Source organism: Camelus bactrianus, chromosome 10 (genome assembly GCF_048773025.1).
Source record: "Camelus bactrianus isolate YW-2024 breed Bactrian camel chromosome 10, ASM4877302v1, whole genome shotgun sequence".
Lineage (NCBI taxonomy): Eukaryota > Metazoa > Chordata > Mammalia > Artiodactyla > Camelidae > Camelus > Camelus bactrianus.
In genome coordinates, this window is record NC_133548.1 from 42,382,587 (window position 1) to 42,396,976 (window position 14,390).

At 36.1% G+C, this 14,390-nt stretch overlaps 1 protein-coding gene across 1 annotated transcript in view; it reads right to left on the reverse strand.

Moving 5' to 3' along the window:
* IPO7 (importin 7) overlaps positions 1-11,028 on the reverse strand; it is a 39,542-nt gene extending 28,514 nt beyond the window's left edge. Inside the window, exon 1 of the mRNA XM_010964884.3 lies at positions 10,781-11,028. Coding sequence (XP_010963186.1) covers positions 10,781-10,864 — 84 coding nt within the window. The 5' untranslated portion in view covers positions 10,865-11,028. The remainder of the gene's footprint in view (positions 1-10,780) is intronic.
* Between the last annotated feature and the right edge of the window lie 3,362 nt (positions 11,029-14,390).

Genomic DNA, 14,390 nt, shown 5'->3' on the forward strand with positions numbered 1-14,390 from the left:
CTGGGGTGATGGGATTAATAGAGGAGCTAGTCTATATATTTTCTGTTTTCCAAATTTTATGCTATGATCATGGGTTAGTTTCATTAACAGTACAAAAGAGTTACTTACTAATTCCTAAATGTCATATTTGCTTTTGATTTTTTAAAAAGAACTGAAATCCCTTCTTGTATGTTTTCTCAGTTTCATTCCCTCTCCTCTGATATAACCACCAGGTATAATGTCATCTCCTTTCAGTCCAAGCTTTAGTATTTTTCCACACATGTTCACATGGACAATAGTGATTTTTTTTTAAAGTTTCCTCTTTACAGACTTTTCATTCATTCTACAAACAGAAAAATTTCCCTTTGGATATAAAAAATGTCTTCCACATTAGACCCAGAGTGATACTTCATTCATTCAGTCACTCTACAAATTATTTATTTAGGTGTTCTTGGCATAAGACAGTATGCCTCAAGCTGAGAATACAGGGTTGAACAAGAAAATGAAGCTCCAATGACCTCATGGAAACTTAACAGAGAAGGAAAACAAGATAATAAAGGTAAATGGAAGTAGAAGACACTATGGAAAAACCAAAAGTACAACTCCTAACCCAGAAGTAAAGCTTAAATTTAAGATATGAACAGAAACAGTTAGGTAGATGAAGGGGAGGAATTTACACTTTCCAGTACTCTAAATAGATCTGAACAGTTAACCACTATCACTTTCTTGAAACACCTATGTAATTCATACACCACTTTTCCTGGTACCTTCTCATGCTCCTTGGCTCATTTCTCATTCTATCTACAAATGTTAGAACCTGGTGCCAGGACTTAGACTATCTTTTCTACTCTCCAGCTGAATTCATCCAACGCCTATCTTTAAATTCTATCAATATGTCAAATATGTTATTTCCAGTCCAGATCACTGTAACAGACCTATTCAACATCCCTACCTTCGTTAGCTCACAGGATTCTCAAATTATGTCCAAATCATCTTTTTCCCTAAAAGCTGTGTTTCGGCTTCCTTGTATCATCTCTCCCAAACCCTGTCATCACTACCCTCAAAGTTATTCACGTCTGAAAACTGAATCTCATCTTTAATACTTCAATTTTCTTTATCCCAATTCAATACATCAGGCCCTGTCAATTCTATATCCAAAATGCTTGTATAATTAATATATCCTTTTTCTCCATTCCCATTAACACCAACCTAGTCCAAGTGAAGATTATCCACCCCCGCCAACCATTATCCATCTCGTAGTCAATGATCTTCAAAATTCTAAACTAATCCCCTTTAAACAAACCTTTTAACAATTTTCTACTCTATTTCCTAAGCCTAAAAGGCCACGTATTATCTTATCCCTGCTCATTTCTTCAGCCTCATTGAAAGAAACCTTCTCATCCCCCACTGCCCCACCTTAGCAGCCTTCTTTAGGTTCTTTCAACAACAAACATATTACCCCATTTCAGAGTCTGTGTACATGCTGTGACTTTCTACCTACAACACTCTTCTCTCTAATGCTTCACCAGAGTTAATTGGTCCATAACTTCACATTCTTTATCTCAGCTGAAACATTCCCTTAAAGAAGCATTTCCTCATTGATCACTATGGGCTCCCTATTACTCTCATAAGCGCCAAGGTTTTTTATTTCATAATACTTATTACATATTTACAATTATTATATCCATAGAGTGGCTTTATATCTGCCTCTCCTATTAGACTTCAAGCTCCACTGGGAGTAGGGACTTTATTGTTTGTATACCCAGTTCCTCTTATGTTCGGCATTTAAAATATTCAAATATTTATTAAAAGAATAAATGAATCAACAACAAAAAAAGTGCCTTGGAAGTAGCTGTAATCACCTAGGGGCAGTGCAGGACAAAAAAGTGTATTATATTTTAGGGGTAGACTGATAAGCCCACAAAGGCCACTACTATGGCATGTTTTAGGACATTAGTATTACAGTATATATCTTATATCCTGCATCAAATTATGAACTCCTGGAATGAACTGCTAGAATCAGTTAATAAATATAGGGGATGTCAGTCCCTACATTTTTTAACTTTTGAGCAAATTGATTCAGCAGATCAAAGTTACAAAATTAGTATAACAAAATCTACTTCACAGGCTAGCTCCAAGGAATATATACAGAAAATATTTGAGCAAATATCAAGACACACTAAATGTTATGTTGTTTACAAACCCATACACAAGAGAATCTCATCTTTCTCAGAAAGTATATTCTAAAGTCAGTAGGACATAAACCAATTTTGTCAAATTACTTTAGTTCCTTTAATCACTCATAAAATACAGCACGTTGTTTTTATATATATATACAACATTCTCTTGAAGTTCCCAAAACTAAGCCTTTCCTTCTGAGTTAAAAAAGACTGCTTTCTATAATTGGAACCCCAAGTGAAATTGTTGGTTTGTGTTTAGGAGTCACTTTTAAACAATGAAAACCACACAAAGCACCACTGTTTTTGTTGGCTGGACACATAATTAGCTATATGTGAGTTAAAAGTGAACATATGCCCCTCACTGTATCTTCCTATAGCACAAAAGGTACTACATAAATGTTACATTAACAAAGGACCTTTACCAATTTCTAACTTCTTAAGCTTTAAATAAAACAAAACAAACAAAAAATCAGAAGAGTACTTGAAGGAAACCAAGGTAAATATTTTTTAACATCTTGGTGGGAAAAACCTAAGCATGATATCAAAAGATGAAAGCCATGAAATAGTTTTAGTGTCAAAGAGATAAAAAGTAAAACTTTTTAAGCTCCCTCCATCAGTATAAATAATGATGAAAAAAATCTGCAACATCTGAGGAAGAGTTAATCACTCCAAAACAAAAATTAGCAAATATATGCAATCAAAATACAAAAGAATCAGTACAACTGGACAAGACAGTCCTAACCCAAAACAATATGTGCAAAGCACTGGTGAAGATATTAAAAAAATGGAACTCACACTGCTGGTGGATGTATAAAACGGTACAATGATTAAGTATCTGACACGCACCTGTCTTACAGCCTAGCAATTCCACCCTTATATATCCAAAAGAAGTAAGTGCTTAAGTCCATAATAATACAAGTGAATGTATAAATAAATTGTTGTACAATGAAATACTATACAACAACTTAAAAAAATAAAACCAACCTATGGAATCAAGCAATAATATAGATCTCAAAAACATGTTGAGAAAGAAGGCAGACTATATCACACAGCATGTGATTCTATTAATATGAAGTTTGAGGACAGGCAAGTCCAATCTATAGTTAACAGAAGTCTGAATAATGGTAATCTGGAGAAAGGTATGATTAGGAAGAGTTTCAAGCAAAAATTCTAGGCCTATGGGAATGTTTTATCTATCAATCTATCTTCATCTGGAGAGTGATACTTAGGTAAAAGCTCACTGAGATGTGCATATTTTTGAGTTTTGTATTATATATAAATTATCCCTCAATTAAAAGAAAAAAATTCAAGACTACTTTTATCTGAACATTCATTATTCATAATAGCCCCAAAGTGGAAACAACCCAGATGTCCATCAACTGATGAGTGGATAAGCAAAATGTGGCATATCCATATATACAAGCAACATTATTCAGTAATAAAAAGAATGAAGTACTGATACACGCTACAATATGCATGAACCTCAAAAACATTACGCTGTATGAAAGAAGACAGTCACAGAAGACTATAGATTGTATGACTTCATTTATGTGAAATCTCCAGAATAGGTTATGGACAGTTAGTATGGCCTGGGGGTGTCAGGGAGGAATGGGGTTTCTTTTTGGGGTAATGAAAAGGTTCTAAAGTTTGTCATGATGGCTGTGTAACTGAATATACTAAAAACTATTGAACTGGATACTAAAGTGGTTGAATTCAACACATTAATTTTTTTTAAAAAAATCAACAAAACTAAACATTGAAAGAAGCACTTATCAGTTTATTACTCTTATTTTAAGTCACTTTGAATGCCTTCTAAAACACTCCAGCATAAATTTAAAAAGTGCAACTGACAAAAAAAGTGTTACTTTCAGACAATTGAGCTAGACTAAGGGTAAGAAAGGATACTGTCAGTGGGATTAGCACAAACAATCTCAACCTGGGACATCTATCTACTGGCCCCATCCAACTGAAATCTCTAATGCAGGAAGCCTTATACTCTCCCAAAGAAGGTTAACAAATGGACTTAAATTAGTACTAAGTATCAGACATCAGATCCTCAAGAAAACTGAGACAGAAAGTAGATTTGCCATCGCTTGGGGCTGGGCTGGGAATTACCATAAACTGGAAAGAGGCATCATATTGGGATAATGGAAATGTTCCAAAACCGGATTGTGGTGGTAATAGTTGTACAACTCAATAAATCTACTAAAAATCACTAATTTTCACTTAAAACAAGTGAAGTTTACAGTACATAAATTATACCTCAAAATAAAGTTTAAAAACAGGAAGGAAAGGGCCCACAGATCTGTAAAATTATAAAACACAAATCAAATAAAGACATATATTAACTGTTCAAATTAGGAAAAAAATATTATTTCAACCACTGGTTAATCAACAACTTTCTGGCATTCTTGGATATAACAAACTATCACATATTAAGAAGAATTTCTAAATTCACATGGTAACTATTATTACAGCTATTAATTATCATATATTTTAAAGATCTTTGTAATTTCATAATTTAAAAAATAAATTTAAGTTAAAATATCACTAACATCAATCTTTAATCACATAAACCCCTTAAAATGTGAGTAATTATGGTGTTACTGTCAACAGTTCGGCAAATACTGATTAGGCTTCAGAAGATGCTACAATAAATCTTTCATATGAGTCAAAGTATAAATGTAACTTCTGGATGCTAATACTAATTATAGGTCCCTCTTCAAGCTGCAGGCTTCTAGCAAAGAACCAGGAGAACTAAAGCAACAGATGGGTCATTATATGCCATTAGTTGAGGTAAAACTGCTAATACTCAGGTTTAAAAACTGTTAACCATAACAAAAAACTACCTTTCTAAACAATTTCTTACCTTCTAATTATTCTCATCAGCCCAGATAATTCAACATTCATCCTTAACCCACCTCATCAAAATTCTTCAATAGCCCCAACTCCATCTCTATCTACTTTAACTCCACTTACCAGTACTTACAAAGTGTCAGATACTATAGAGATAAAAGATCACCACTATAAAGTAGGACGGGAGACTAATTCTAATTAGACTGACAGGTCACTTTTTATTAGACCCTAAAGAACGTGAATCCACAGAGAGCAGAGAAAAGATTTTTAAAAGGAAAAGAAGTATGGGTTATGTTAAAGAGACAGAGAATGAAAGCGAACAGTGAAAGACAAAAATGAATACGTAAATTGTGACCACATCAAAATTTATTAAGTGTGAACTTTTGGGGGAAGTTTTTACATGATCAGATCTATGCTGTAGGAAGATAAGGTCCTGAACCAGTATGAAGGATGTAATTCTAAGATAGACAATAAAACATTATAGGTAGAAAACTATTATTACTTTAATAACTAATAACAGGCCTGAAAAACTTCTACCCCACAGTTTCCCCTACTCCCCAAGTCTAACTATAAAAAAAGAAAAAATACATATCTCATAAACAAATGCCCCTGACCCTACTCCCTTTAAGCCTACAATCTTATTCCTGCCCCCTTACTAGCATTTCACTCACTAACCTTGCAATAAGAAATTTGTTTTCTCCAAAGCTACCAATATTTTAAAAGCTCCCCACCTATCCCCCAGCCAAAGTCTTCATTTTACTTTAACTTCCCTCATTTAGAAATGTCAACAATCCTTTCTTTTTCTAATAGCTTTTTACTTATTATAAAAGAAATTCATGCTTACTGGTAGAAAATCTATGAAATTTATTTAAAGTAAAAGGAAACTAAGTTACCTCAAACACCAATCTTCTTACTTACTTCCTTTTCTCGACTTCCTCCCACTGTTATGCACAATTCTTCAGCCTCCTTTTCCCTGTTTCTCAAAGTCCCCAAAATGGACATGGTCTAATGGGTAGCCTGCCAGTCCACCCCACAAATTACTCAGTGACTAAAAGAAAAACCCACTTTGAATCAAGCTTATCGTTAATGTGCCACAGACAGAAACAGTAAGTAAAATAATATATGCAACAACTATGTCTGAAAAAGAAAATTGCTTTCTTATAAATATTTACATGGTATTATCTTTCTTTCAGATCTTTAACATGCTGTGTCACTGAATACCTTCCTGTCTAACAGTCCAAGAATCCAGGGACTTTCCCTCTTCCTAATTCTTAACAGTATCTACTTTATGATATTTCTAATTAAGGAATGTTACCTGCTCAGACTACAAGATACTTTGTCTTCCAAAAATATATACCATACTCTCATAAATATTTGCTGAATTTCTAGACATGCCAAATCGTCCCATAAACGTGTTATCACTTTACATTTCTCCAGATCTAAGATTTTCATTAATTAAACAGTTCATAAGCCTTTAATAAAATAAAGTTAACCATTTATAAATAAATATATCACTTCCAGTAGTAATAGCAATCATCTGTGAAGATTCCAGATATGACTTAGGAAGCTCATGAATTTTAAAGATAAACACAAAATATCAAGAAACTTATTAAAGCTAAGTCCTCTTACTTTTTTTCACAGAAAGCATTTGAAAAAGCAGCATTTCTGCCTACATAACCATTTTATAGCACATTAAGCTTAGGAATTGAAGGTTTATAAGAGATTTAAATGAGATTTATGGTTAGGAAAAATTTTAGTTTCAGGTTGTAAGAGCTTAACAGAAGGAGATGAGCAGTATGACTAAAGGTCTGCATATAGAAAGTTTTCCACTGAAGAATGCTGGCAGCTAAAGCAAGAAGAGAGCAGAGACATTAATGTCTGTTATAGTAATCTGCCAAAACCTTCAGAGTTATTTTTTTCTTACAAATGAAGAAACAAGTATTTCTGAGTGTGTGTGTGTGTGTGTACATGTGCCAGCATGTGCATACAGGCAGGAAAGGACAGTCCTTGTATCCAAGAGCAGTCTCTCAAATGTAAGAAACAGTTAATGTTGAATGAAAGAATACCAAATGCATATTCTAGAGTACCTAAATAATTTTAATTGCACTTCTACATATACTAGAATACATAGCTTAAAATTTAAATAAGTGACAGATCTCTGTAACACAAATCTATTTTAACAACTCAAAGATGAGTATTCTTAACATTTCTAACTTACTCATTTCTCTTTGCATTCAACAAATATTTACTGAGAGCCTATAATGTGCCAGGCACTGTGCTTATAACAGTGCCAATTTTCATGCTGCAATAATGCTATCTACTAGTGATCTCAGTGTCCAAATAATATGTACTTGTGTTCTTTCTCCCTTAGTGCTGATCATTTTCCACTGATATGTACAACTACTAAGTTAGTAAATGGAGATAGGAAATGAAATGTACTGCCTATTGAATTGGTTAATCAACTGGCACTTAAACAATAGTTCAAATAATGTGGAGAGAACTTAATAGGTGCCAAATGCTTTCCCAAAATGTTTACATCCATCATCTCACTCAACACACACAACAAAATGACATACCATACTATTACCACTTTCATCTTACACATAAGGAAAATGATGCTTAGAGGTTAAATAACTTTTCTAATATCCTCCAGCAAGTATAAAAATCTTTCAGTAGCTAAAAAAAAATCAAATGGCTAAGGGAGTTTTCAATTATACTTATACTTTTAAATGATTTTCTTCAATCTTTAAGGCAAAGCTTGTTAGATGGAAGATATTTCAAATTGTGATACAACAATGAACAGTGGGTTCCAAATAATAACAGCAGTTCAAGAAAGATAAAAATTTGTAACATATTACACAGTAAGTCAGTAGGGAATACTAAATAAGATGTATCTTGAAAATATCTGCCAAAAAGAGTGTCCCTACTGTGTCTTTAACAATCTAATGAAAGTTTAATTTTATCTATATGTAATATAAAAAAGCATATAAACACCCTAAAAATCCTTGAAGTGGACGTGGTACAAGAGATCCAAAGCCTATATTGTTATCTATAGACAGTAAAGCCTACCATCGACAACCAAAGAATTGCAGTAACAAAAGACAAAAATTCCTGACCTCATGAAATTCAAAAATTATACTGGGGAAAACAATAAGCAAAATACATATGATAAATCAGTACTATAGAGAAAAATAAGAGAAGGAAGATAGAGAGTGTGGTAGTCAGATCGCTCCTTATGGATGTGGAGACAGTTGATAGAAGTGACAGAACAAGTCTAGGAGATAACTGACTAGGAGGGGGTTACAAGCAGATGGAATCACTACAAGATGAGCGCACTTTTGTTTCGTTTTTAAACTACCTGCACTATAATGCTTTGATAACATTTATAATTTTTACAGTTAGTGATTACTTCACTTAGCTGAAGAGATCCATTCAAATGTCAACTGATCTTTTTCTTTAACTAAATGAATCAAGATGTAACTTCAATGAATGAGACATCACAGAATGATCGGTTTACCCTATCTTATCCAAAGCAAGAGCTTGTCAGAAATAAAATGTTACTTTCTTATTCTCACTACAGTCAAGCTTCTTGAAGACTTATCTGGGATATATTTCCTAAATCAAAGTTCTGCCACAAGGAAGTCAAGGCAAAAAGTATTCAAACGAAAGCATTTCATTAAAATGGAATCAAGATAAGAAATGAGAATAAATATTCTAATTAATAGAAAAGTTACCTAAGGAAAATTACTGAAAAAAATCTAGGTGCAATAATTGAAAGAAATTTGCAAAATGTAAATAGCTAACAATCACAGAAACACGGACCAAATATCAAGTTTTCTTCGACAGAAAAGGTAAGCAGCGTTCACTATTCTGGAGTATTCCAAAACCCTAACAGGAGCTTAACAGTTAAGTAAAAAATGCTTTGAATATTATTTTGATTATTTATCTCCCCAAAACTAGCTTGTGAAATACTTACCCCAGATCTCTACTACAAGACATGAGTACCTACAACTCAACATTCAATACCCATAGAGGAATAAATTTCAAATTTGCAGGGCATATTATTCAATTTTTCCACAAAGGAACCAATTTTTTCAAATAATAATTTTTAAAATTAATAATTACACACAAGTATGTTTAGTCAAAATAATGTGCTTTAGGGTAAAGTAATGGTAGAAATCACTATTACTAAACTTTTAGTGTCTCAAGACTTATATGCATAAACACATTATGAACAAAATAATGTTCATCTTAATCTGTCAATCACTAAACAAATCAAAATAAAAAGTGATCCATATCTCCCTCCACAGTTTAGTAATGGTTCAAAGTGGGGATTTCTTTCAACTTACTATTTTATATCCAAAAGAAAGCTAACCTCCCAAGGTGACTTTGAGCCTAGAAATTTAAGCATCACTCTTGGCATGATCTAATGGTTTTATTTACACATAAAATAGATTTAACTTTTTGTTTTGAAATAATCTTACACTTAGTTTGTCTAAATTCTGTAGGTGGTCCTAAAATATTAGTTCTTTGAGGCCAGAGATGTTTAAAACAGAATTGTATCTTGAAGATATTCAATTAGAAATACTCTTGGAAGTCAATATAAATAATGCTGTTTAATTACGTACCTATCAGTTAAGAGTATAAAATAACTGAATTTCTCTTTTAAAGAGGGACTTCTCTTTACGTTAAAAAAAAAAAAAAAAGAGTACACTAAACCTCACTAAAGCTGGGCAAATACATAGGAAGGCATAGGAAGTGACAGCGATCCTTTTAAGAAGTCTTTAAAATACTCACTAGAATATAAGTTTCTGAAATTCAGAAACAAAGAACGAAACTGAAGATAGTACAATAAAGTACCCACATAATAAGGCTGTTTTCCAAAGGGTGGTCTCCCCAAAAAATATGAGGAAAAAAGAAGTTCATATGGAGCTTGGCACATTTCAAGGCACTCTTACAGTCTCCCTTGACCGTTCCAGCAACGCTGTGGCCTAATTTTATGAATGGGAAAAACTCAGCATCATAAGATTGAGCGACTTGCCCAAGGTCAGTCAAGAAATTAGTGGTGCAGCTCTACCTAGAAGGGTGCACTTCACCTGACACTCTTCAATACATCGCCCTGCCTCCCCGACTGAGGCGTTATTAGAGTAAAAGAGCAGTGAATCAGACTCCTTTAGGTATCCGCACTACCCTCACCCGGCCAGAGAGGCGGGGGTTCGCCTCTGAAGGCGCTCCCCAACAGCTCGGCCGGAGAGAAAGTTGTGCAGGTCACCGATCAGCCCAGTTAAGTGACAAGCTGACAGGCGCAGCCCCCAGTGGATCAGCTCTGCATTCCCAGGAGCCCCTCCAAATCCGGCGCCAGCGAGACTGCTCCCGGAAACGTCTGAAAAACCTCCCGGTGACTTTCGCCCCCTCCTGGGCGCGAGGAACGAGCTGGGAATGATCCAGAGGGCGGCCGGCCACCCGAGCCAGCCATGTGTCCAGCCCGTCACGCCCGCCTCGCCTCAGCCGGCTCTCATGCCTCGACCGCAGCCAGAGGCCCAGCTCAGGATCCAACGCAAAGGCTGCCTTGGCCGCCGCCACCGCCGCCGCCGCCGCAGCAGCCTCAGGGCCCTGGCATGGCACTCGCTGTCAGGTCCCCGCCCCACCCCTCCAGTTGGGCCCCTCGGCCACGCCGTCCGCGCCTCTGGCCAGGCCCAGAGGGCTCGGCCTGCCAGAGTCCGCCCGCCCGCCGCCTGCCGCCGCCGCCAGCCCGGCGTCCTTACTTCATTGAGCTGGCGCTCCGCGGCCTCACGCAGGGCTGGGTCCATGGTGCCCCGCAGGGCCTCGATAATGGTGTTCGGGTCCATCGCAGGGCGGACGCGGTCAAACCCGGGACTCGGGTGCTACTGGGCCAGGAATAGCGCCGCTCACTGCGCACATGGACCCGCCGCACTCCGCAGCGGCAACCGGCGCGAAAGGAAAGAGAAGCGCCAAGGCCCCGGATAGAACCTCTTCTCCTCGGCGTGGAGGCGGGAGATGCTCCGGCCACTTCCTGTCGGCGCGCTCGCAGAGAACCTTGGGAGTTGTAGTCCACTTGTGCGGTCCGCAGCCCACGTGGCCCTGAGCTGTCGATCCTACGGACGAGACTTACTATTCAAAAAGAAAAAATGTTCAAAGTACACAGAAAGAAAATTAAAACAATGAATTACAAAGATTTCACGTAATAATATACCTATGGTGGCCATAAGGTAAGTCTGATGCAATGTGTGATGCTAGCAGCTGTGTAATTGAAGGAAGCCTTTTGAAAAGCAATTTGAGATGAATTTCTAAATACCATAAAAATGTTCATAATCTTTGACCCAAGTAATCCTATTTATAAGACTATCCTCAGAAAATAGCACAAACGATTAAATGAGCTTTATGTGTGAAAGGTGCTTAATCACTTACATATTTAAAATCATACTAAAATTATGGCAGGAGCTTTATACAAATCACCTCTAAATACAGAATAAAAGCAAAATCCCTATTAAAACCCACCTTCTTCAAAACAGTCAAACAATCTTAAAAAGGTTAAATAACTTTCCCAAGGTCACTTAGTAAGTGTGGATTTCAAACTTAGGACGTTCCTGTTTTCAAAGTTTTCATTCTCTCCACTGAATTTTGAGAACCCTGCTTCTCAAAAGAAATGTGGAACAATACGGGAATGGTTAAGCAAATTACAGGAATCCAGTCAATTAATTTTTCACAGCCATCAGAAATTATAAATATTATATACCTTGTAACATCTATATATGGCTGTGTATATATATGTATATATGTGTGTGTGTGTATATATATATATATATATATATATGTATTATATATACAGCTTTGTAACAGACAAAAACTGGGGAACAAGGCTGGCAAATGAAAATAGTTGATTTTCTAGGATGGTGAGATTTTGAGTAATTTCTTTTCATATCTGTTATTTTTGTAATAAGTTATGTATAAAATGAATCATAAGCCTTCAAATCCAGTTTGTTAAAGGATCACTTATTGTTTTTAGTTTGCAAAAAGGAAAAAGGGGGCACAAAAGCCTTTCTCTGGAATAGTGGGCATTGCAATACTAATCCCTTAGGTGCTAGCCACTGTGCCTAGAAGTAAAGTATAATTATTCCTAATTTACAAATGAAGACTCCAAGGCTCATTTTACTTAAATTGTGAAAGATCATAAGGTTTTCATAATATAACCTGTAGCTAGATCTATCGTTGTAATGATACAGTCTAAGAATTTCATTTCCCTATTCCATTCCTCAAATGTAAGGGCCTTGAAAATAAGAATTATGTTTTTCATCTTCACCTCCTATGACAGAGTTTGAATGTCTATCAGGAGTTCAATAAATAGTGAGTAAATGAAGAAAGGAATGAATGAACTAGTAATAACTTCTCGGTGGCTGAGACAGAATCGATACCTCAATCTTCATGATTCCAAAGCCTTTCCTTTACTACATAGCTATTTTAGATTCCAGAATTCACTTGTATGTCATGGAATTGTGACAATTACAGCATAGCACAATGTATAAAAAGCACATAGAAAGTGCTCCAAAACCATTAATTCCCTCTCCCTGAAACTGGAAGGAGCAAGGAGTTATGGGGGATTGCTTTTAAGCTATAGTACTGGGAACTGAGATCCAGCAAGGTTTGCAGATCTACAGCTGGAGTGGGGACCTGCGTCTCATGCTTCAAAGAGAGTAGAGCCCATAGGGTACTAGACCCTGTCTAGGGAGCCAGAGTTCCTTTATCCAGACAAGGAGCTTGGCTTCAGGACCATTCAAGAGCTGGCGGCGCAGTTACCACACCCAACTTACTTATAGGTTTATTTTTATTTTGTTAAACTACTAACACAGAAAATGTGACTTATATGACTGGTAATTTAGATGTCATTGCCTCCAGGCCAGGGACCATGTCTGTCTCTTTGTGGCAGGCATAGAAATGAGCGTGTGATCAATAAATAAGAGTAGGAAGAGTAAAAGGAAAAGCACCATGTTAGGCCAGTATAAACATAAATAGAGAACCCTACCTCACCCCTCAATCCCAGTACCCAGTGCCAAAGGGAATATACATATCTATGCTTGCTTGGGCTACTTAGTCTAAGGAATGCAGGGAGGTATAAAACACTGGGTTTCAGAGCTAGTTTTGAGCTAGGGTGAGGTTCCACAAAAATCAAGAAAAGATAAGGAACAATGCAGTGGTGATTTGGTTAACTGATTTTATAATAAACATAATGGTTCTTTTAGTCAAACAGAAAAAGCCTGTCTGGCTGCAGGTAAGAGGAGGGGGAGAGGTTCAGGGAGTGACCGTAATAGCTATGAGGGAATAAAAAGAGTTAATCTTTCCTTTACAGCCTCCACTGGAGGCTTTTGTGGGTGAACACCAATGACAAGGCCCTTGAGCATAAATGTCTAGCACTCAAAGACATCTTAAGACTTGGTCTAATCTGTCTGACATGACTGGATTTTGTCAAGACATCCTGTAATTACTGAAAGCCCACATCCTATATTGCCTATGTTAGGCCTATTTCCGATATCTAAAACATTTCAGACAAAATTTTTCATGAAATTTAGTTTTTCTCAATAAAGATAATCATTATCTTTGTAACTAAGTGGGATTCATTTTTATACCTGGTGAGATTTTTACTATAAACAATTTAAAGTGTAGGGGGTAAAAAAAAGACATGGAAGCTAAGAAAAGAGCTACTGATTACATTCTGAGGCTCGTACAAGCTGTGCTGCCTTGGCTAAATCTTTTGTACCTTATTGGCCCTCATTTTTTTTTGACATTAAAATTATTTTTAATTTTTAAAAAAATTTACAATGCTGTATTACTTTCTGGTTACAGCATAGTGATTCAGTCATATATATATGTGTGTGTGTATATATATATTTATATATATTATTTTTCATTACAGGTTACTACAAGCCATTGAATATAGTCCTCTGTGCTATACAGTAGGTCCTTGTTGTTTATCCTATACATAGTTTGTATCGCCAATCCCATACTCCCAATTTATCCTTCCCTTCCCCTTGGCCCTCATTTTTTGTTTCCATCATCTATAAAATGAGTAAATAATTCTACCCCAGGCTCCCCAAATTATTCTGAGGATCAAATGAGGTTGGAAAGTGCTTTGAAATTATAAAGCTCAGTATAAACATAAATTGTTATTGGTATTAAGGAAAAGGCTGAGGAGAAAAGGAGCTAAGAGAACAAGGAAGGAGAGCTATAGGCAGTGAAGAAATGGAGACTCTGCAAAGCATCCTTCCCAGCAGCTGTAAGTTTGCACTTTCAGCAGTTTGGTACATATGTGTCTTTATAAAGCTTAGTGTATGCAAGGAAAGATTAAAAGACAATCTTGTG